Source organism: Toxorhynchites rutilus, chromosome 3 (genome assembly GCF_029784135.1).
Source record: "Toxorhynchites rutilus septentrionalis strain SRP chromosome 3, ASM2978413v1, whole genome shotgun sequence".
Lineage (NCBI taxonomy): Eukaryota > Metazoa > Arthropoda > Insecta > Diptera > Culicidae > Toxorhynchites > Toxorhynchites rutilus.
In genome coordinates this window covers 210,619,517-210,642,737 of record NC_073746.1, presented here as the reverse complement: position 1 = coordinate 210,642,737, position 23,221 = coordinate 210,619,517, and the positions used below count along the sequence as shown (strand labels likewise).

General features: G+C 40.8%; 3 protein-coding genes across 3 annotated transcripts; all 3 read left to right on the top strand.

Annotated features, from left to right (window-relative positions):
* The first annotated feature begins 388 nt into the window (after positions 1-388).
* LOC129775421 (protein RFT1 homolog) lies at positions 389-2,845 on the top strand. Its single transcript, XM_055780163.1, has 4 exons — positions 389-801; positions 867-1,075; positions 1,133-1,628; positions 1,688-2,845. Exons 1-4 carry the CDS (start codon positions 742-744, stop codon positions 2,615-2,617), a joined length of 1,695 nt encoding a protein of 564 aa, XP_055636138.1. The 5' UTR covers positions 389-741; the 3' UTR covers positions 2,618-2,845.
* Positions 2,846-8,078: 5,233 nt separating this feature from the next.
* On the top strand, positions 8,079-11,829 carry LOC129775417 (uncharacterized). Its single transcript, XM_055780159.1, has 2 exons — positions 8,079-11,219; positions 11,281-11,829. Exons 1-2 carry the CDS (start codon positions 8,116-8,118, stop codon positions 11,453-11,455), a joined length of 3,279 nt encoding a protein of 1,092 aa, XP_055636134.1. The 5' UTR covers positions 8,079-8,115; the 3' UTR covers positions 11,456-11,829.
* Positions 11,830-15,957: 4,128 nt separating this feature from the next.
* LOC129773901 (jerky protein homolog-like) lies at positions 15,958-17,649 on the top strand. Its single transcript, XM_055777561.1, has 3 exons — positions 15,958-16,032; positions 16,259-17,058; positions 17,208-17,649. The coding sequence occupies exons 1-3, from the start codon at positions 15,958-15,960 to the stop codon at positions 17,647-17,649; spliced, it is 1,317 nt and encodes a 438-aa protein (XP_055633536.1).
* Positions 17,650-23,221: the final 5,572 nt, after the last annotated feature.

The window sequence follows — 23,221 nt, the reverse complement described above, 5'->3', positions numbered from 1 at the left end:
CGGGACGAAACTGCTTCGATATAACCTCTCCACACATTTGTTTATCGGTTTTGCATTATTCTTATAGTACAGGTGCGATAATTCTACTGTTTCAAATTTAAAAATAATTGAGTAAACTACTATTTCGTCATTATGAAACATGTTTTGAGACAGTTCTTGTGTTATAATTTAAAAAACATTTAAAAAAAGTTTGCATTTATATGGATTCGTTCGATGTTTTATTACTATTTTTTGCTTTTTTTCTTTTCTTACCACTACTTGAACAATGTAGGGAATAGACTACCTTCTTATTCTATGTATTTTGTTCAATGTTGACGACGTATTAACAAGTGACATTACACTTCAGCCACAATGATGCCAGCAGAGAATGCCAGTTTCCCGATAAAGAATAATTTTGAATTAATTTGAAACAAAAAAAAAAGGTGTCAGCAATTTAGATTCAAAACAATGAGTTAATAAAGTACCGATGTGTTAAGAAAAAGCACACACGCGAATCACATAAACTATGCTTGTTACAAAATGAATAAATGATAAGGAACATTGTTTGAATCAAGCTGGCATCTATGATGCGGTGTGAGAGGTGTGAGATGAGGTGAGATGTAAGTTACAAACAAAACAAAAACAAACACTTCGTTCTTCATCATTGCCGTCAGTCCTTGAGGCCTTTGCCTTAATTTTTCACTTTATAAAGGTAAAATGTATCAGTAAGTGAGTCACTCTAACTAGAGTAACTTTAGAAATATGGGTAGAAATATTCTTGCCAGCAGCTTACAACATGCGTCTTTTAGCATCGTATTCCAGGTGAGTAAGAATCGCTAATCATCGTGTTAAGATTTAGGTAATAATCGTATTTTGTTTATGCAAAGATACTGTGTAGATGCATTACGTTTGCTATAAATGCGTTCATAGTTAGAAGCGTTGGGCGAGAAGTGCTTGGCATCACAAACGTTCGGTTGCTTCTTTTGGAAAGCACCCTCCTGTTTCTGTCTAAAGAAGCGATTACCCGTTCGGCTCTGAGCTCTCGCCATAACAAGCACTGCACATGGGCCCAGCTGATAAACCAGCTTTGGATCACGTAATATGGTAACCTTATCCGCCGATACACTCGATGTATGATTGATGACCGTTTCAGGGTTCCTGCATGCTTCATCCTGGCGATTCCCTGTCTTTACATATGGCTCAATTGGCTTTCGACTGTGGACGAGCACTATTATGTGCAGTATCGTTTCGGATGTTTCGCAATTGCCTTTGCTTGTGTTATCGAACTTACAGCTGAAGCACCAATTTTCGTGTCGCAAGTGTTTTGTTTCGTTAAATTGAAGGTTGTGATGGATACATCCCATATATTCATACGTTCCTTGGTGTTTATCGTGATTGTTCTGCTGAATAAAAATATAACGATATACGCTTTCGGCGTAGCGCAAATAATAAGCGCCGTAACCATCATCGCTGGAAATTATGCCTTCTTCCATATGTACATACCCCGTTTGATGCACTATCGGAGAGAATTAAAACGAGTCGACGATAAATATAAACTACGTGAAATGTATGGTGACTACTACGAAAATATGGACGACTTCCCGTTCATGTCCATAAAAGAAATGTGTCCAGGGGTTCTACCGAATCCGGTAAAATGATCAACATTTCGTGTTTTGGTGTATTTTTTAAATCATTGATCTACTTCCAGAATTCCGCATTTAATCCCGATCTTCAGAAGCTCGTCTTAAGCTTCACTAAACAAGGCGTCCTGAAGCAGGTGTTAACGGAAGGGGAGAAATACGTTATGTCCGTGAGCCCGGTTCTGACCTTTAGTGAGCAAGCAACGTATGACGTTGTGAATAATATGGGCAGTTTGGCTGCCCGATTCATCTTCCGACCGATTGAGGACAGTAGTTATTTCTATTTCACTCAAACGATTGCTCGTGACGCAACGCTGTTGAATCAAAAGCGGGACGCCGTAAACGAGGCCTGTCAGGTGCTTTCGTACTTATTCAGAGTAGTGACTTCCATTGCACTGGTTGGGTTTGTGTTTGGACAGTTCTATGCTGGAACTATTTTGCTTCTATACGGTGGGGCAGATTTTGTTGAAGGAGGCTTACCGGAGATCCTTCTGCGATGGCACTGCCTGGCAATCGTTCTGCTAGCGGTCAATGGTATTGCGGAAGGATATATGTTCGCGACGAACACATCTCAAGAAATTGACACCTACAATTACTACATGGCGTTCTGCTCGGTTGCATTCCTAATGCTCTCGTACCAGTTGACGAATTGGCTTGGCCCGGTTGGATTTATATTGGCCAACTGTTGTAACATGTCCTTCCGCATTAGTTATAGTTTATTTTATATTCACAAACACTTCAATGAGGTTAATACCAATCCACTGCAAGGCTTTCTTCCTAGACCAGTGTTCGTTACAGTTTTGTGTGTATGTGGTATTATGTGCAAGATTTCCGAGGCGTATTTCAGCCCACACTCGATATTATACCATGTCCTTTTTGGGGCGCTTTGCACGTGTTTAACTTTACTGACATGGTGCTTCGAAAATCGGCAGCTTTTACAGACAGGATTAGCAAAATATCGTGAGCGAAAGGTGAGTTTAACTGGTGATACCAACTAAAGTTGTTTTTATTGAAAATCGATCGATGATTCGTATATTGTTATTTGTTTTCAATTGTTTCGATGGTCCTACAAAAGTGTTATTATTTCTATCAGCACTCGAAGCTAATAGTAGTATAGACGAAGCGTAGACAAGCTAACAGGTTTAGTTTAAAACCCGTGTGGATCTCCCAATGATTTTTGAATAAAAATGCACTTGTACATTATATTTGTTGTATGTGCAAAGCGATACGGTTGTATCATTATGAGGCACAATGAGAGAATAATTTAGTAAATATTCCTAGATTATATGAACGACGCACTAATGAGGATTAACTTATAGAACAAATGTGAAAGTGTGCATGTGTGGTATGCCAAAGAAAAATAAAAGAACCGTCCTCGTGATTTTCCTAAGTTTGTGTTTATTGAAAATAAAATTAAATCTTGAAGCTAATAGTAAATTTTGTATATTTGTTTTTCTCCCTTCAATTCCGAACAATCAAGGTGTTTTTCATAATTCGTTTACTTTTACAAACTCAGTTAAATAGGTTCGAAGGAGCAGGGCCTTACAATTTCACTTCAATTGGCACATCTCAATGATGTGTCTGTCGCTTTTCATTTTGCCGCAGAACCATGTTTTTATCCCATTTATTTATTAGGCTCATTAGCATTTTATCTGTAACAGAGCCGGGTTTTTATCGTTTACATGTTTATGTTTCTAAAAATTATAAATTACACAGAAGTAGTAGTAGTAGCCATTTAGGCGTTAGGTTTTCTGTTCCATTACTTTATGGTAAATTACACTGTAGTAGCCATTTAGGCGTAAGGGTATTCTATCTGTTCTTCAATTGTTCAGCAGACCGGACAGCGAAGACAGTTGATATTGATCATTGTTGGGTTATTTATAGAACAGCAGCCCGATGTGTCTTGCAGAGCAGAGCAGTTATATGGATGAATCGATCTTATTTCGACCGTGGATCGATCTCCATCGCTGATTATGGTTGCGTGGACGTAGTTATTCTATAATAACACAAAGATGGTCAATTGAGGGCCCTGAGTTTGAACTCACGATCGCTAGCTTAGTAAGCGAACGCGTAACCAAGTGGCTACGAAGACTCCCGTCCGCAGAACCATGCAAGTTAAAAATATAGCTATTCTCTTTTCACCAGTGATGGTAAAAAATCACATTCAACGATCAATGAAGTATATCCCTCTAGTCGGATGTTTTTAAATCACCCTCAGCAGGCGATGCTCTTTTTTCCTTACTATGTACACAGAGAGAATACTTGGAACGGTGAGCTACCAAGATCTCAAAAAAGCAATATGAAAGAGGAATCCCCACTGTATGCACTCTCGAAGCATTACTTCTACTACTCAAGGTTTATCGTGCGTGCAAGTCACAAACGATTAATCCCATTCCATAGAGCGGATGATGAGTTCTTGATCGGAAAGTGTACAAGAGACGATCAACTGAAATCTTACGACACTCGTCGAGGGATTTTTAATTCTCTATTGCACTGACCGCAGTGAGTGGCTGACTTAGTCTCGTGTCGATTTTATTTTGCTGTCGTCTCCAGCGCGATAAACAGCAGACGGGTAATGGATGCAATTTATTAATTTTATTACCAGCAGATTTGGGCGAATCTCATCCCGCCCAAAATCGTTTTTTAGATTCCAATAATTCTGAACATTCACATTTCTCTTCAAATATTTTTTTCTAATAATAATTCAATTAGTGATTTCACGAAATTCTTTTCGAATTCAATGGAATTTAAGATCCTTTTTTATTTTGTAGATAAAACGGATCACATATTTGATTAATTCAATTCTGTGTGGTTACGTTTTTCGTTGTAAATAAATGTAATGAATAAGTATAGACATATGTTATTCATATATCGTGGACTTCCGTCATATGTGGCAGTAGATTTATTGAACGACCAATGTTTTTTTCTCATATCCCTTAAAACTTGTTGCATCTTTTGAGTGTACATACTGCTTTGTCCGCAGATTTGTTTGGTTGAATCTGGTTAATTTCAGGTATTCAATCTCTATTTTGGCGAATAAATACTGTTGGAACAATCGGTATCGCAGAAAATGATTATCAACATCCTACCTAATCATCAAACGGTATGCGAAGAATTTAAGTGAACTGACGGCATTGGAATATATGCTTTGTGGGGACCACACAATTATTATCAGAGCGGATAAACGTCCGACTGGAAGTCATGAACATCAAATTAATGTTCCCAAGATAAATTTATCCTTTGAAGGTCGTTAACCTTCCTAAAGATGATCAGATGGAATATATTCCAATGTCATCTGGAATAACCGAGCCAACACTTTATGATCGTGATGTTGTTTTTGCTATTGTGCTGATGTTTCATAACACGGCACTCTATTGATTATTCGCCGAAAATGGATAAAAAAATATCCTTGAGGTTAGCCTACGGTTTTAGTAGCAGTGCAATATGGTGAACCAGTCTCATGATAAGAAAACATTTTAAAATAAAGCTTTTTTTTTTGAATGAATCAGTAGTAAAACAAAACGTCAAAAAAAATTTCAGCTTTGTGATAGTAGATAATCATTACCCATTTGAGTTGTATGAGTATTCTCCCACAAACTGTGGATAGTCTATCTGTATACAAATTATGTAGAGTTCCACAATCCTAAAATTTTATGAGTAAATATTTACGTGCTTACACAAAAAACACATGTTGTCATATAAATTCAAGGTAATTAAGGTAATTTCTAGCCACAAGTTTACTCGGGCCCGAAAGGAGTATTCTGTATTTGGGCTGGCGGAAAAATATATCTCGCGAGACCACGTGTTCACTCCAAATAATCGATTAATCGTCACACTGAGATAAATAAATAGTTAGACTCATATTTCTCATTTGTTAGAAAGTCATCTGGCATCAAAAAAGTGTTCATTCCGCCTGAAAACCAATTATTATCGTTTACGCTCCCCTAAACTCGTAAACGAAGCTAATTTCGAATCGACGGCATTGAGCTTCTTTTAGAAGTTTAGGAGAGTGTCAAAGATAATGATTGATTTTCAGGATAAAACTGCAGCGGCTATACGGTTTTTTGGCTCTGGGTTTGGATCGATTAATCGACGTAAATTATTCGTTCGCTTCGATTATTGGTTGTGCAGTATTCGTTCGATTAATAATCGTGTTATGAGTCGAAACAAATTATCGATTAGTACCCTATTTTCCCTTTCTGGAATTTTCGATGTACATAAAAATCATAGCAAACTGGAATTAATAATTTCCGCTTTTATATACCATAAAAACATAGGCCACGAAGGCAATATATTCTGTTACTATGTTCAAATAAACTTAGTAGACCGTTAACCATAGAAGCGAAAAGAAGTATTTTTTTTTCTTCACGCCAGCCGAAGTTTAATTCGAAGTCAGCCGTCCCGCTATTACTATCAAGCCTTGTCGAAGTCGAAGTCAGGAATTTTCGTCACATTCTCCTGTCGTTAAGTCCAGCGGTTTATCGCTAAGTTTGAACAGTAAATGGTGCCGAAACCCGGGAGGAGTTCCCATAGTCGTCGTGTCGCTGAAAGAATAGCCAGTTTGGATTAGAGGAGACTGCAGCCAGGAGCGCTAGTGGACCACGTGGAATCCTGTCGTCATCGTCGTCGTCGTCATTGGCCAGAGAAGCGCCAAATCTCCTGTCGTACGTGTCCAGCTAGTTGCAGCCTGATCGCCGAGAAAAACGAAAATTCCAGAACGTTCACCCATAAATTGAGGTTACGGTAGGCTTGTGGTAGCAATCAAAGCAGGTGGGTAACTAGATTATTAGAAATTGCAAACGATGAATACGTCCACCAAAAGAAATCTGCGTAAGAATGCGCAGCACTTGAAAGGTCTATATCGGAAGCGGGACAACATCCTTGGTTCTGCTAGACTCATCGAACAGTTTAATGCCGATTATGATGTAAGTAAGGCTAATCAGCTTCAGATACGCATCGAACGATTAGACCAACTGTGGGAAAAGTTTGAAGATATCGAGGATGAAATTGATGCATTTGAAGACCAGGAAGAAGGTTTCTCGGAAAGTCGCCAGGAATTCCAGAACCTTTATTTCGAACTCAAGTCATCTCTAGTGAGTAAAATTCCTATTCCCGAACGAGCACCCTCGAGTCCTTCTGCTGCTCAGTCATCGGCTCTTTCTGTACCCCCTGCTAACCACTTGATGTCCGTCAAGCTACCTGTAATCAAAATTCCCGAATTTGGAGGGAAATCCGCCGAATGGATCGAATTTCGCGATCCATTCAAATCGTTGGTTCACACTAACCCCCAAATTTCCGCGGTGCAAAAACTTCACTACCTACGTAGCGCATTGAAAGGTGAAGCATCGCGATTAATTTCTTCGCTTACAATAACTTCGGATAATTATACGATCGCTTGGAAAACAATCAGTGATCGTTATGAAAATAAAAACTTCCTCGTCAAACAACATATGTCCGCTATTCTCAAGATTCCTCATGTTAGAAGAGAGTCCGCTTCTGGTCTTGCCGAACTCGCTGATGAATTTAACCGACATGTTGGCATCCTGGACAAGCTTGAGCCTGAGGAGCCTCACTGGAACTCGTTTTTGGTTGAGCGTTTGAGTAGCTTGTTGGATGAAAAGTCATTGTTAGATTGGGAGTCTCACTGCGAGGAGAATCAAGTTCCGCTGTATCAGAAACTATTAAACTTCATACACAAACGTTCTCGTACACTACAAATGTGTAAATCTACGCAAATTCAACCTACTTCCAATTCAACAAAACTAGTGAAAATTAAATCATCCAATCATGTCGCCTCGGAGAATATGATCAAATGCCCCAATTGTAAGCAGGCACACGCACTAACGCAATGTGAGCTGTTCTTGAAACTAAAGCCAAATAGTCGGTTGGACTTCGTCAAAAAACATCAGCTGTGTATCAACTGTCTTCGTGGTGGACACATGGCTAGGGACTGTCGCAGCAGTTTGTACAAGACATGTACGAAGAAACATCACTCCCTACTACACCTTCCGCCGATCGCTTCAGTGCCAGCAGTTATGGAAGAAGAGGATTCAGCATCATCAACTTGCACGGTTGTCTGCTCGACAGAAAGCTTTGTCCATCCAGTGGACACTTCGTATTCGGTTTCGTTTGCACCGTCGGTGGTGTCTTCGCGCAATTCACCACAGGCGTATGGTTCGTCATTGTCGAAAACGTCCGCCGTCGGTAGCCCCTCCCTGTCGTCGTCGATCAATTCGGATCAATTGGACAAGCTACAGTCTGCGTCCGCTACTCCGTATCAATCTCTCTCGCATCACGTTTCGGTAAATTCATACAACACCTCGATTGCTTAGTTTTACCGAAGCTAACCGTTAGCCTTCCAAGCTATCATGTGGACATCTCACGCTGGAACATCCCACGTCACTTACCGTTAGCAGACCCGGAATTTAACATTAGTCATGAAGTAGATCTGATCGTTGGAGCCGAACTGTTTTTCTCGCTTCTTGAATCGCACCAAATGCTTTTGGCTGATGAACATCCTTTTTTGCAGAAAACTGTGCTGGGTTACGTGGTCTGTGGAAAATACACAACACCTTCGGTCGGAACGGTGGCATGTCATGTTGTCACGGAACAAGATTTGAATTCCCAGCTCGAGAAAATGTGGGAAGTCGAAAATCTGGATGTCGGAAAGTGCTTCACGAGAGAAGAGCAAGATGTCGAAGATCACTTTCTTCGCACGGTAAGCCGTGATGATGCAGGCCGTTATACGGTGCGTCTTCCCTTTCGGGAATCCATGGTTGCACTATTAGGAGAATCATATGAACCAGCATTACGTCGTTTTGTTCAAATGGAGAAACGATTCATTCGTGACAAGACCCTGTATGATGAGTACGTGAAATATATGGACGAGTATGAGCGATTAGGGCATATGGAAGTGAGTTCTTGCGTCGCGGGCCCGCAATACTTTCTCCCACATCACGCTGTTCATCGATCGGAAAGCAGTACGACAAAAATCCGCATAGTGTTCGATGGGAGCAGCAAGGGATCTGGATCTCTGTCCCTTAATGAAGTCCTCCACGCTGGGCCAACTGTACAGCCACCTTTACTTTCCACTATATTAAATTTTCGGATGTACCAGTACGTGTTTACGGCGGATGCCGAAAAAATGTTCCGCCAAATTTGGGTCGACCCGGAGGACCGCAAATTCCAACAGATCATTTGGCGTAGGAATCCGTCATTACCTCTCCAGATTTATCAATTGAAAACGGTGACCTACGGACTTACCAGCTCACCGTTCCAAGCTGCTAGAATCCTCAACAAACTCGCCGAAGACGAAGGTGATAAATACCCTCTCGCTGCAGCAGTGCTTACCAAGCGTTTCTATGTCGATGATGTCCTAGCCGGAAGTGATAGTTTAGAAGAAGCCGTCGAAATATGTTCTCAATTACGCAAGTTGCTCAGCCTGGGAGGATTCTCGTTACGAAAATGGAGTACGAACAACCAGACAGTCCTCAAACACATTCCGTGTGAGCTTTGGGAAAATTCATCGCAAATGGAAATATGTCGATCAACGGTGACTGCTTTGGGACTCCTGTGGAATCCACATCGTGATTACTTCGGATTCAAGGTTCCACACCTCTCCGAACTGTCGAAAGTAACTAAACGAATAGTGGTGTCAGAAACAGCCCAGCTTTTTGATCCACTAGGATTACTCGGATCAGTTGTGATCAGCGCCAGAATCTTCATTCAAAGGCTTTGGGCCATCAATTCTGCGTGGGATGAAGAACTCTCTGATGAAGATACTGCTTGGTGGAAGCAATTTCGTTGTGAATTACCTCTGCTGCTCGAGGTGGCCGTTCCTCGTCGAGCTCTCTGCAATCGTGGCCGTAATTATCATCTGCACTGTTTCTGCGATGCTTCGAGTAAAGGCTATGGATGTTGTGTCTACATGGTTGGCCCTAATGATGAAGGACAAATCACCAGTAACCTGTTGGTCACCAAATCCAGAGTCGCACCTATACGTGGACTATCAACGCCGCGACTGGAGCTGTGTGCGGCATTGTTGGGCAGCCAGCTGGTGGATAAACTACGTGCTACAACAGATTTCTCGCAATCGGTCACATTCTGGACTGATTCGACGGTGGTTCTATACTGGCTTCGAGCACCCCTGACAAACTGGAAGGTATTTGTTTCCAATAGGATCGCTGAGGTACAGCGCTTTACAAGGGATTTTCAGTGGAGGCACGTTCCCACAGAACTTAATCCAGCCGGTCGAATCTCGCGCGGGATCCGTCCAAGTCAGATAATCGATGATGACTTGTGGTGGCACGCACCAGACTTTTTGACACAGTCGGAGACTGAGTGGCCTAAAATCCTGCCGGACACTGCACGTTCCGTGAAATCGGATGTAGAGGCTGAAAAACGTCAAACTATTGTTTTGTCCTGCTTGAAGGTTGAAGATCCCATATCTGAACGATTTTCAGAATTAGGGAAGCTACTGAAAACTGTTGCCTGGTGCTTTCGATTCTACAATAATAGTCGCAAGAAACGAGAAGATCGTGTCATCGGTAGACTTACACCAACAGAAGTAAATGGAGCACTCAAATCGCTCATTCGGCTAGCACAAGCAACAGCTTTTCCGAAAGAGTTCCACAAATTAACCACGATCAATGGAAATCCGAACGATAACGTCGTATTCGATACAAATTCACCTCTTAAGAATCTAAATATATTCTGTGGTAACGATGGGTTGCTTCGACTAAACAGTCGTTTGAGCAATCTAAAGGGACCTTACGACTCAAGGTACCCCCTACTGCTTCCCGCCAATCATCATTTGAGTACGTTGATTGCTCGTTCGCTACATCTGCGTACGGCTCATGCGGGACCTTCACTACTACTATCAACAATGCGCCAAAGTTATTGGCCAATTCAAGGCAGGCTGTTAGTTCGTCGAGTCGTCCGGAATTGTATCACGTGCTTCCGATGTTCACCAAGTAACACTCATCAACAAATGGCACCACTTCCAACAGTGCGATTATCTCCAGCTCGAGTATTCTCCTACAGTGGACTGGACTATTGCGGGCCATTCAACATTCGTCCGTCGTATGGGAGAGGGCCAAATGTGAAAATGTATGTCGCATTATTTGTGTGCCTGTCGGTGAAAGCTATACACGTCGAAATTGTTCCGAACTTATCGTCAGGTGCGTGTATAAACGCGATAAAGCGGTTTGTGGCTCGACGTGGTCGGTTGATCGAGCTTCGGTGCGATAACGCGACAGCTTTCGTCGGGGCTGATCGTGAGATGCGCGAACTACGTCATCAATATAAGCAGCAGTTCCAGACGGACCAATGGGAGCAGTTCTGTCTCGATGAGGGAATCTCCTTCAAATTTATTCCGGCTCGGTCCCCGCATTTCGGTGGATTGTGGGAGGCGGGAGTAAAGTCGTTCAAGTTCCATTTTCGAAGAATTTTTGGTGGCTCGTCGTACACATTGGATGAATTTACAACAGCAGCAGCACACATCGAAGGCATTCTCAACTCTCGGCCTCTCACCCCCCTCACGGACCACCCAGATGACCTCGCTGTGTTAACACCCGGTCATTTCCTCATCGGGGAACCAATGTTCTCTCTTCCCCAGCCTGATGTCTCCGAAGTTCCCACTAAAAAACTTTCTCGCTTTCAGGAAATGTGTTCTTCCGTACAGAATTTTTGGAAACGTTGGTCCAGAGATTACATCTCACAGCTACACCAGCGCTCAAAATGGAAGCAAGCAACGAACAACATCCAGCCTGGAGTCCTCGTTCTTCTTAAGCAGGAGAATCTCCCACCGTTCATGTGGCCCCTTGGAAGAGTGGTGAAGACCTATGCCGGAACTGACGGGTTGGTGCGTGTAGTACTGGTTCGTACCTGCCGTGGAGTTTATAAACGAGCCATTACTGAGGTCAGCGTCTTGCCAATCGAGACGGTGGATCGAGAAAGTGGAGCAAACCAGGTCATCGAAGACAACAACAAGGATCTTCAAGACACGTTGAACCGGACCGGTTCAACGGGGCCCGGGATGTTATGAGTCGAAACAAATTATCGATTAGTACCCTATTTTCCCTTTCTGGAATTTTCGATGTACATAAAAATCATAGCAAACTGGAATTAATAATTTCCGCTTTTATATACCATAAAAACATAGGCCACGAAGGCAATATATTCTGTTACTATGTTCAATAAAACTTAGTAGACCGTTAACCATAGAAGCGAAAAGAAGTATTTTTTTTCTTCACGCCAGCCGAAGTTTAATTCGAAGTCAGCCGTCCCGCTATTACAATCAAGCCTTGTCGAAGTCGAAGTCAGGAATTTTCGTCACATTCTCCTGTCGTTAAGTCCAGCGGTTTATCGCTAAGTTTGTCGTGAACAAATCGATTTCTGTAGGAAGTATTCGATTAATCGATTAATCGAACGATTATCGGGGATCACTATTTGCGATTAATCGTAGATCGCATCATGCTTCCTTGTTTTCCATCCTTGCTCTTCACGCTCGATAAGACAAATATCTCGTCTCTTTCGCACATATTCCTTTCGTTTCACTTTTTTTTATCCAAAATATATATTTTTATTAAGGCGTCGCGCACAAATTACGTAACGCGATAAGGGGGGGGAGGGGGGTCGAGGTTGCGTTACTTTCTGTGTATTAGAGATAGGAAATTGCGTTACGTAGGGGGGGGGGGGGGGAGGCGGTTCAAAATCCGGATTTTTCGCATTACGTAGTTTGAGCACGACGCCTAAGGCTCAGTTCAAAACTTCAACAATGTTCGTTTCACGTTGATTCCTTTCATTCTGAAAACAAAAGCGACATTAGAAATCGTCACTTGGAAATTAATTTGAAGCATCCATGTATTCGGGCAGTCTGTGTATGTTCGCGTGTTTTTTGGGTATTTGTGTGCGTGTGTGCGCGTGTATTCGTACATGCGTGTGCGCGTATGAGCACGCTAATGTGCGCGTGTGTTCGTACATGAGTGCGTGTGTGTGCGCGTTTGTGCGCCTATGTGTGTGTTTGTGTGCTTGTGTGCGTTGTTTGTGCATTTGTGCGTGCGCTCGCATTTCTGCTGAAATTTTCCAGACCTAGTCGAAAATCGCGTAATTTCGAGCAAATCATGTAAAAAAATCGCGTAATTTCAAGCAAATCGCATAAAAAATCGCGTTATTTTGAGCAAATCGCGTAAAAAAATCATACAAAAAAAATTATAGGAGGTTGTGTCCAAGATACGACCGCATTGTTGACGTAGAACTACGCTGTTATTTTATATTAGTCGCTTGTTTATACCTTCGGATATTATTCTATAATGCTGTGAAACTTTAGAAACAACTGCTTAGTAGAATAATCTCTGAAATGGTTTTTTCATCGTAGAATCAGTTGACGATAATTGATTGATGATTCATTCTTGCCCTCGCAAAACAATGCACTAGCTGATCGTATGTCGCAATTTATTTCTTGGTTTACATTGGTGACTTGAAACTACTAGGAATATAAACACTTCTAGCATTTTGCGCTATTCTCAAAAGAAATGCTTCTGTTAATATAACTGGCCTCGAAAAGAGTTGCATAACTTTCTCATGCTCGAGAGAAGCGCAGCTGTCACCCTTAGTGGAGGAAGTTTTGCTACTGGCAAGCGAAACCTAATCACATACAAAATTCCAGAACATTTGCTTTCTTGGTGACTAAACAAGCGAAATAAACTCTTTTTGTTAATAACAACCTCGAAAACAGTGTCAATGCTTCATTATGATCAAGATTAGCGCAAATGCAATCCTAGTTGAAGGCAGTTTTACGACTGGCACGCGAACCCAAATAACTTATAACATTCCAAACATTCCAGTAAGACATTCAAGATGCTTGGTGTTCCCCAAATATTTTTTGGCGCACAACCTTAACGTCTGCTTCGACATAACGGCAGTTTAATGCATTGATGCATTCTCATAGGCACCAACGAAGCCCTTATGATGACGGAAAACAAAATGTTAACTGCTTGGAAAAAGACTGAATTATGCCACACAGCTTGTACTCTGCTGTAACACCCATCGATGCGAATTCGCTGATGAGTTTGTCAAGAGCGACCGCCTTCACCACCAGCGGGGGAAGCTTGATTTTGGTTGCTGCCTGGGTAACGGCGTTTACATTTTCGACCGACGCGCCGAAATCGCCTGCTTCGATGTTGTTCGATGCGGTGTCACACTCGCGAAGGCTCGGTTCAGTGCGAGCACTTTTCACTGCACCAACATCGCGTGCATCCTTAGATGACGCTTGCCTCGAAATTTTATTGCCCCTGTCAATGCGTTCGTTTTTTGCAGGGCTCGAGCCTGCCTTCCTCTTCTTCTTGCTCATCACACACTACGCGAAGCGTCCAATTTATGACGCGGAGAGAAAAGCACACAATACGAAAAACGCGAACAGAAAAACCAAACGACGATATCCAAGTTGGATTACCACTGGTGGGGTCCAATCTTAGATCGAAGCGCAGCGAAAGCAAAGTGAACTGGATTGCTCAACAGTCCGATGCCGAATGAAAGTTTGCCTCAGCGAGATCCACTGTTTATCCGCGTTGACGGCATTGAGCTTCGTATTACGAAATGGGGGAGCAGGCATGACAATATGGGTTTGCAGAAGAAATGATCGTACTTTTAAAATAAAAATTATGAATGAAAATTATTTTTACCAAACCAAATTAGTACTCTATGTAAATGAAAATCACTTTTGCTTGCAAGTAGTGAGAAAATATCATACACAAATTGTGTCTAAAGATAAATTTGTATTATAATGGTAGGTTTTGGTGAGAATATCTGAAAAATTCATAGAAAATAGTTTAAATTAGAGTCAGAACAACGTACTTCTAGTAGTTAAATAACGCCAAAAAAAATCGTACAAATTTTTGCTATTTAAACCTGCTTTAGGGTCGACTAATCTGATAGAGAATAGTTGGCCTCATACAAACTAATATCGTATCCAGATGTCGACACCATTCCGCCGTCAACGCGAATACTCTAGGCAAGTATTCCCCTTCATTCTTCTACTTTTCTTTTGTTCACGGAGACTTTAAATCCTACGATTTCCCCTCCGTTGGTCGTCGATAAGTTGCTCGGTGTTGACAGTTCTGTTCGGGAAAGCACACAAATGGACAGAACAAATGTATGGGAAAATGGAAACGCTTAAAGTTTTCATGAATTTTAACCATTTACAAACCAGGGGATTCTAATGTATAGCATAATAAACAAATCTTACGGAATTTGCGATTCGTTTAGTACGTAAATCGCCAAAATCCGTTCGTGGCAAAAATTGTTATTAATGTTAACTTTATTTCATAAAAACGTGACCTGTTTTCTGATTTGGCACCCTTAATGAAAGACGTAGTTCTAAGTCAAAAATCATTTCTGCGTAACACGGAATACATGTTTGATACAGAAAATGAAGACGGCGCCAGTGGTTGTGTGGTTAGCGTAACAGCCTCACAATCCGATCGGCCTGGGTTCAATCTCAGCTGGCGTCGTTGGGATTTTCTGAGGCGAAAAATCTCTGGTTACGTCTTCCTTCGGAGGGGAAGTAAAAGAAGTTGGCCCGGCTCATGAGTTGTTGAGTCTGATAGGTAGGAACAGGTGGAGTCGCCTCCCTGTTGTCGGTGATTGGCACTAAAGTGGCGGAAATAGGCCGACGAAAAATAAGCGAAGATAAAAAAAATAAAAGAAAATGAAGACAACTCAAATCGGCCTATTCCTTTCTCGAGTTTCAGGGGGGGAGGGGAGTTTCAGGGACCTCCCTCCTCTCTAAAGAGAGGGCTGCACAACTCGAAAACTAATCAAACAAATGGAACGAAATTTGCCATGTGGATGTTTTAGGAGACAAGAAACATTTCTATGGTAGTTCGTCACTCCTTCCCCCTCTCTCTCATTCAAACAAAACACAAATTTCTGCATAACCTGAGGATTAATAGAGCGAATGAAACCAAAATTCGAATGTGAGGATTTTAGAGTACAATAAATGTTTCTATGATGGTATGACACCCCTCCCTCCTCTGATAGGAGGAGGAGGGTCCCATAAAAATATTACACATATTTCAACCAACCATATTCCAACCAAATATGACAATTGAAAGACTTTCACTCGTTGGGCTGAACTGTCAAAGTCGAAAATCGATCGAGGGTCACACCGATTGTTTGTTGTTATGGGAAACGCAGAAAAGTTTTCACACCACTGGCGTTTATTTCATTCGTGGTTGAGTTTCGTTCTAGGTTGGATTAATTGGTAAGTTCTTAATGAAGTTTGATATTAAAATTAGCGTAGATTTAATATACGTTCATTTCGATCGCCAGGCTCAAAATGGATGGTTTGCAAGGATCCAGTACGAACGTTAACCGGAAACGGAGGAGCAACTTCCTGACGCTGGTGGAGAAGGTTCGCATAATTGAAGATTTTGAAGCAGGAGTCATGCGTACCAGACTTTCTTGGGAAGAAGTACGGCGTAGGATCTTCTACGGTCACGAGAATAATCCAAAAGAAAGAAGCAATTCGTGAGGCGGTGGACAAGTTCAAGGAATATGGTGTAAATAATCGAAAAACATTGAAAAAGCAGACGTTCCCTTTGCTGGAAGAAGCTCTTTACATCTGGATTTTACAGTAGCGGCAGTCCAACATTTTGTTGACAGTGGATATTCTTAAAGCAAAGGCGGAGCTGCTGTTTAAGATGTTCCAGGACCGGGGGCTCTATGCGGTGCACGGTTTTTCTGCTTCGGATGGCTGGATGCATCGTTTTAAGCAGCGGTTTGGATTGCGCGTGAAAGCCGTAACAGGAGAAAAGGCATCGGTAAACGTTGAAGCGTACCTAAATTTCAAGAAGGTTCTACAGAAGAAGATTCAGGAAATGCAGCTAACACTATCCCAAGTCTTTAATGCAGATGAATCTGCCTTGTTCATCAAGCTCCTAGCCACACGCTCTGTCGTTACTTGTGATGAGACCGTGGCAAGCGGACGGAAGCAAAACAAGACATGGTATACATTTATGCCTTGCTCCAACATAGATGGTTCCCTAAAGCTTCCGTTGTATTACATTTGCACTGCTGCAAAACCACGAGGAATCAACATCGAAGAACTTCCCGTTTCATATAATCATTCCAAAAAGGCTTGGATGGCCAGACTGTTGTTCCGTCAATGGTTCCACGAAGAGTTTGTCCCCGCTGTTCGAAAATTTTCGGCCGAGAGAGGATTGGAGCCAAAGGCATTGCTGGTTCTTGATAATTGCACCAGTCATTATGACGTTGACGAATCTCTACAGAGTGACGATGGACTGATTCAAGTGATCTACTTCCCACCAAATGTAACTGCTGAATGCCAGCCGATGGACCAAGCGGTCATCAATGCAATCAAGCGAAAGTATAAAAGAAAACTGATGCTCGCATTAATTCTGGAAAACGAACACGTAAGGTAAATTTCCAAATATTAAACATTAAATTTTTGTAATTAATTCCAAATATAAACACAAAACTATGCGCACGATAGTTTTTCGTCTGTGCTTTTTCAAAATTTAAATTCAAATTCTAATTGAGGTTTTATTTATGTACTTTCCTCTTTAGTTTCGAAGAACGATTGAAGAAGATTAATCTTCAACAGTGTATTTCGTGGTTGGCAACCTCTTGGGAGGAGATATCTGACAAAACTATACGTAATTCGTGGAAGAAATTGATCGATGGTTTGCCGGAGGATGCTGTTAATGTAGACTCGAAAGCGGCCGATGATGACTTCAAAGCGCTTGTGTCCAGGATTGACAGTTTGGCAGGAACAAAAACATCTGAGCAAGATATTGATCTGTGGATCAAAGATCAGGTGTATGATGCTGATCATAATCCAGATTGGGTAACCAGTGAAGTGTTCTCTGATGACGAGATTTTGTCATCAGTTCTCAAGAAAGATCAACCTGAAATGCAAGAAGAATGGTTGGTAGACACAGAAGATGGAAGTAATTCGTTTGATACTTCCATTACTAGTACCGGAGATCCTGATTTTGGCGATGATTGATTGCCTAGTTCGCTATATGAAGCATGATGTTGCAGAAGTATGCCGTTTGAACGCGCTACGTTCGAAAATCACTGAAGTTGAATGGCTAAAACGAGCATGTTGAAGAACTCTACCATTTTGTTGAAAATGAATTTACGTGGTTTGTTTAATTTAGTTTGAAACGTTTAAAATAAATATTGTTTTTGTTGAATAGTATTCGATTTTATTTATTTCAATGATTCATTTAAAATTTATTTTAAACCTAAAACACCATCCACGAGCACCTCGAAAAAAATTTTACGTTGTCAGAATTGACGTTTGTCTTCGATTTAGTTGGGCTATAGCCCAACGAACGGGAGCCCAACTAAAGATAGCCCAAAGAGTGAAATTCAACTGTAGTGAAAGTAAACAACCACATTGAGTTGTATTGGTGTGGTTACATTAGTTCCCCCTTGCTTAGTTCGAATTCGTCATCTTCTATCGAACAAAATTGTTTGTTTCTATTCGTACAATCAAATTTTCGTGCGTACTCCGAGCCAATGTCACCTTACCCTAAACAATGATATTAGCCAACTTAATATGATATTCATCGCCATTATCCACAGTATTCATAACCAGGTATGGGCAAAATCGCATTCGTTCAACAACACTCATTCACAGATAAAACTCACCCTTCTATTCTCCGTTTATGCCTCACTTTATTTGAGACAGAAAACATTCACCTATCCTCTTCCCAAAGCTCATTCTCGATTAAAACTAGAGGTGGGCAAAACGGTTCACTTCAATGAACCGTTCACTGACCAACCGTTCACTTAGAAGAACTAGTTCTTATGAGCAGTTCACTCACTCTTTTGCACAGTAGAGGGATATGTCAAAGCAAGTATAAAAAAGTGTGGGATGTTATGTAAGACTGTTCTGTTCATTTATAAAATGCTATTTATTAACAAATAATTATTCTCCGAATTTTGTGAAAAATATCTCAAATCAAATATTGATTTTGAAATTTTGATTTAGTTCGAACCGTGATTTACTTTTCTCAGCACAAACTAGCTTTGTATACACAGTTCAGTCAGCGGTCAGTTCGTTCTGAACAGGGTATACAGTTCATATGAACTGTTGCCCAGTAAAAAAGAACGACCGTTCGTTCACTCTTTTTGGTGAATTAGTTCTTTTGAACAGTTCATGAACGGTTTGCCCATCTCTAATTAAAACGAAAAAATACTGTCTCGATTCCGCTCTTCTACTCTTAAGGCTGATTTAGACGATGCCAGTCAGCGCTCTAGTTGAAGTATCCAGTGAATAGAGAACAGACACTCTGTTTAAGTTAAGGCTGATTTAGACGATGCCAGTCAGCGCGCTAGTTGAAGTATCCAGTGAATAGAGAACAGACACTCTGTTCAAGTTAGAGGCCAATTACTTGTTCGATACTGGTACAAGTAACTTGAACAGAGTGTCTGTTCTCTGTTCACTGGATACTTCAACTAGAGCGTTGACTGGCATCGTCTAAATCAGCCTTTAGAGGCTAATTACTTGTTCGATACTGGTACAAGTAACTTGAACAGAGTGTCTATTCTCTGTTCACTGGAGACTTCAACTAGAGCACTGACTGGCATCGTCTAAATCAGCCTTTTTGGAATTTTTGAATTCTCTCATTTGCCTCTTGGAATGATGGTGATAGAATCAAACTGGAAACTTATGTTTGAGCCAGCGAGTGTCTCTGTAAAATCATTCGTTTTTCACTCAAATAGCAATCATTGAGCCTCGATCGTAAAATATAGGTAGATAGTTGAGATCGAGTTGTTTCCTGTGCATTATTGCAATATTTTTTTGTTTCTAGTATGAAACGATCTAAGCCAATGCAAAAAACCATATTAACGCAAGTTATTGATGAGCGGGAAGGTGGATTTCATGTGCACATGAACGCTGACAAGGAAAAGAGTACAAGGGAAAATAAAATCATACATACACGCAGATTCAATCTATTTTGACTCACTTGTTATTTTGTTTCGTGCGATTCTTCCAAAGGAATATTCATCCATTGAATGTTATTTTCCACTCTTTGTTTTGCTATGTTTTCTATCAGCCCCGAATGTAGATGGTCGGGGAGTGTAAAATGATTCATCGTGCAATCTCACGATTGTTTGCTGCATTCTTTTCGCCATGATTATTCCAAGCAAATACAAGAGTGATTTATATTCAGGTGCGGAGAAATGAGCGAATGGAATTTTCCACACTTGTTCATAACCTGTAGGGGAGATGGTGGTGAGACGGACATGTTAAGGAAAACTTCAATTGTATCTTTGGAAACTCATGTTTTCAAAAATTTAAAAGCAGTTTCTTCTAGTTCAATATACTGGTTTTCGAAATAACTGGCCAAATGTTCTATAAAAATGTGTTTTTCCATGTTTTTTTACTGAAATAAAAACAAGCCGAAAAGTATAAGTACATTTATATCGGTGCGGGTATAATGGACATGTAGTGGGGGGGATATGGACAGGTTCATAATATACGAAGTGTAGAGGTTTATCGCTCGCGAGAGAAATAATTTAACTCTCTCTTAGTGTTTGTGCGTCCAGTAGCTGAAATAGAACAAAAAGAGAAAGCAATACAAAAAAGAGTTCAATATTCTTCCCTTCACTTTCTATCATGCATTGGATGTGATTATGGATGTGACTGTCCATTTCTTACCCGCGGCTCCCCTATGCATTATCAAACTTAAAATTTTAAAAGATTATCCATGACTTTGGTCAAATAGCGTGTTGAAACCATCGTAAATATACAAAACTCTAACTTTCTTACCATATACTGACGACATTTGATGGTTGAAATGAATCTAAATAGAAATAAAATGAATAATTTTGCTTATAACGCATCTTGCTTTTAAGTGCGTAGACATCATCACTTTTGTGGTTATGAGTTCTAATGTAGGTGTCGCATGATCTGATTAAGCTTTGCGTAAATTCGTCAATTACATCGTGATAAGCGTGTTTAGTCCATTCGATGTTTGCGCTAACTAAATTGATTCCTGTTCGACATGAATTTTCAGCTGAAAAAACGCATTCCTATATCTTCTAAATTATGTATGAGTCCTCGTTTTATTAACGTGGGACTACGTCTGCCCGGAGTATATGGAAGTGAAATGAAAACCGAAACACATAACATGCATGACGAAATGAAAGATTTCGAATGCCTATAACTCCAACATTTCTTAATAGATCGGAAAGATGTTTGCATCAATTGGTAGGAAATATTTCTACGCAACTCTCACAATGAATAAAACGTCGTTTTTCGTTAGATAAACAATTGAATAACTGTGAATTGTCAAGCGTTATATAAACACAAAAGCGGGTACGAACACAACGCTTTGGCTCGGTTATTCAAGACTGCATTGGAAGATATGTCTTCATATCTTCTGCTCACTGAATTTATACACATACCGTTTGATGATTAGGCAAAATGCTGATAACCATTTTCTGCAATAACGTCGATTGATTCAACAATATTCAACAATATGCGTTGGACGCGCATGTCAAAGTCGAAACTGAGTGCCTGAATTTAATCAAATCAAGCAAATTCGCGGTTCGAGAACTACGTACACATGAGAGATGCAATGATTTGAGAGGGAAATGTAACATACAATGATCGTTTGACAATTCTCCCGTCACATATTTTGGTAGACCTGGGCATCATATCAAACGTAAAAGGGCGGAACATAATCTATTACAACGCATGAATTGATCTTATATGTAAATTGTTTAAGCTCCTTAGTTACAAAGCAAATATGTTATTTGCAAGTGATTTGAAAATCTTGAATTTGTGTCTGAAAATAATTTCATATTATAATGACGAGTTTTGGTAGAAGTACACTGCATTTCACAACTATAGAACCATTCATTTTTTCTGAGTTTCAGGGGATATGTAAGAAGTCGGTTGAATTGAAGTATATAGTTTAGGATATAATAACTATGTTCATTTAAAAGACTGGCCATTTGAACTTTATTGTTGTGTCCACGCGCGGAACATTCAAAAAACTAAATTTCCAGTGTTTCATAGCTATAGAACCAGATGATAAAACTCTCATTCCTTTACAAAATTAGCGTCAATTTCACATGAATTACAATAAGTTTCTAACACGTAGGTCATTTTTAGTGCTCAATCAGATCAAATAACCTACTCGGGGTGGTTTTGACCAAGTTGCGCCATGCTGTAGTATGTATCTCGTTCTACGCAGAGGACACTGCTCGTTTAAGCTATTCAAATCACTCATACTGCTTGTAAGCTGCTTCTACTATTCGTACGATCATTCCACATAAGTTTTTGATATGGGTTTGAAATGGTAAACAAGCTGACCAGATTGGAATCTGGAGCCCCTGTTCATTAAACCATGCCATGACTTTCCGAATTTTATGAATTTTCGTCATCTGGTTCTATAGTTATGAAAAACTGGAAATTTAATTTTTTGAATGTTCCGCACCTGAACACAACAATAAAGTTCAAATGGCCAGTCTTTTAAATGGCCATAGTTATTATATTCTACACTATATCGTCGAATTGCAGCGGAATACCACAGGTCATTGGCAGAATCTCTATTCCCAACGTCGCTGATGCCAACGGTTCAACTGTCCTCCTGTATTACCAAAACCTTGGCGGAATAAACACCTCGCTAGCGATGTACGCGACTGCTTGCAGCGACGGCTGCTACGACATCTACGCGTTTACTGAAACATGGCTCAATGACAACACTATTTCAAGCCAGCTCTTCGATAGTAATTACGCCGTTTTCCGACAAGATCGATCACCCTCCAACAGCAACAAAAGGTCTGGTGGCGGAGTGTTGTTGGCTATTCGTTCTCGCTATAAGTCGCTGTTACTATCCCCTCCCGAAAGCCTGACGGTTGAGCAATTGTGGGTGTCGATCGAAGCGGGCGACTCAACGCTCTTCATCTGTGTGGTGTATATTCCTCCGGATCGTGTAAACGACAATATTCTTATCGAAAAGCACTTGTCGTCGCTCGACTGGATTATCTCTCTTATGGGCGCGAAGGACAGTTTGATAATCCTTGGAGATTTCAACTTACGTGATGTGAGATGGGAGCAGAACACCCATGATTTTTATTTCCCTACATCTGACTCATCGACTGGACTCGCATCCCGTAATCTGTTGGATGCTTATCGCACTTCAAGACTCGGACAAAAGAGCGGAGTTATGAATCGTAACAACCGTATGCTTGACCTCTGCTTTGTGAGTGAGGAAATGTGTTCCAGTTGCTCCGTAATACCAGCTCCTGCTCCGCTAGTGAAAAGTTGCATACATCATCCCCCGTTGCTGGTCAGCATTGATATTTGCGTACAATGTGATTACAAAGACACGACAGAGAGCATATACTACAACTTCGACAAAGCCAACTTCGACGAGATGAACAATTTCCTCTCAAACGTTAATTGGGATGAAGAATTGGCCAATCGCGACGTCAACGATGCGGCATCAACGGTATCGTGCATCATAATCTATGCCATTGATCAATTTGTACCTAAGCGAACTAACCGTGTGTTGAATAACAGACACGCGATCTAGATAACTAGATAAGTTTTT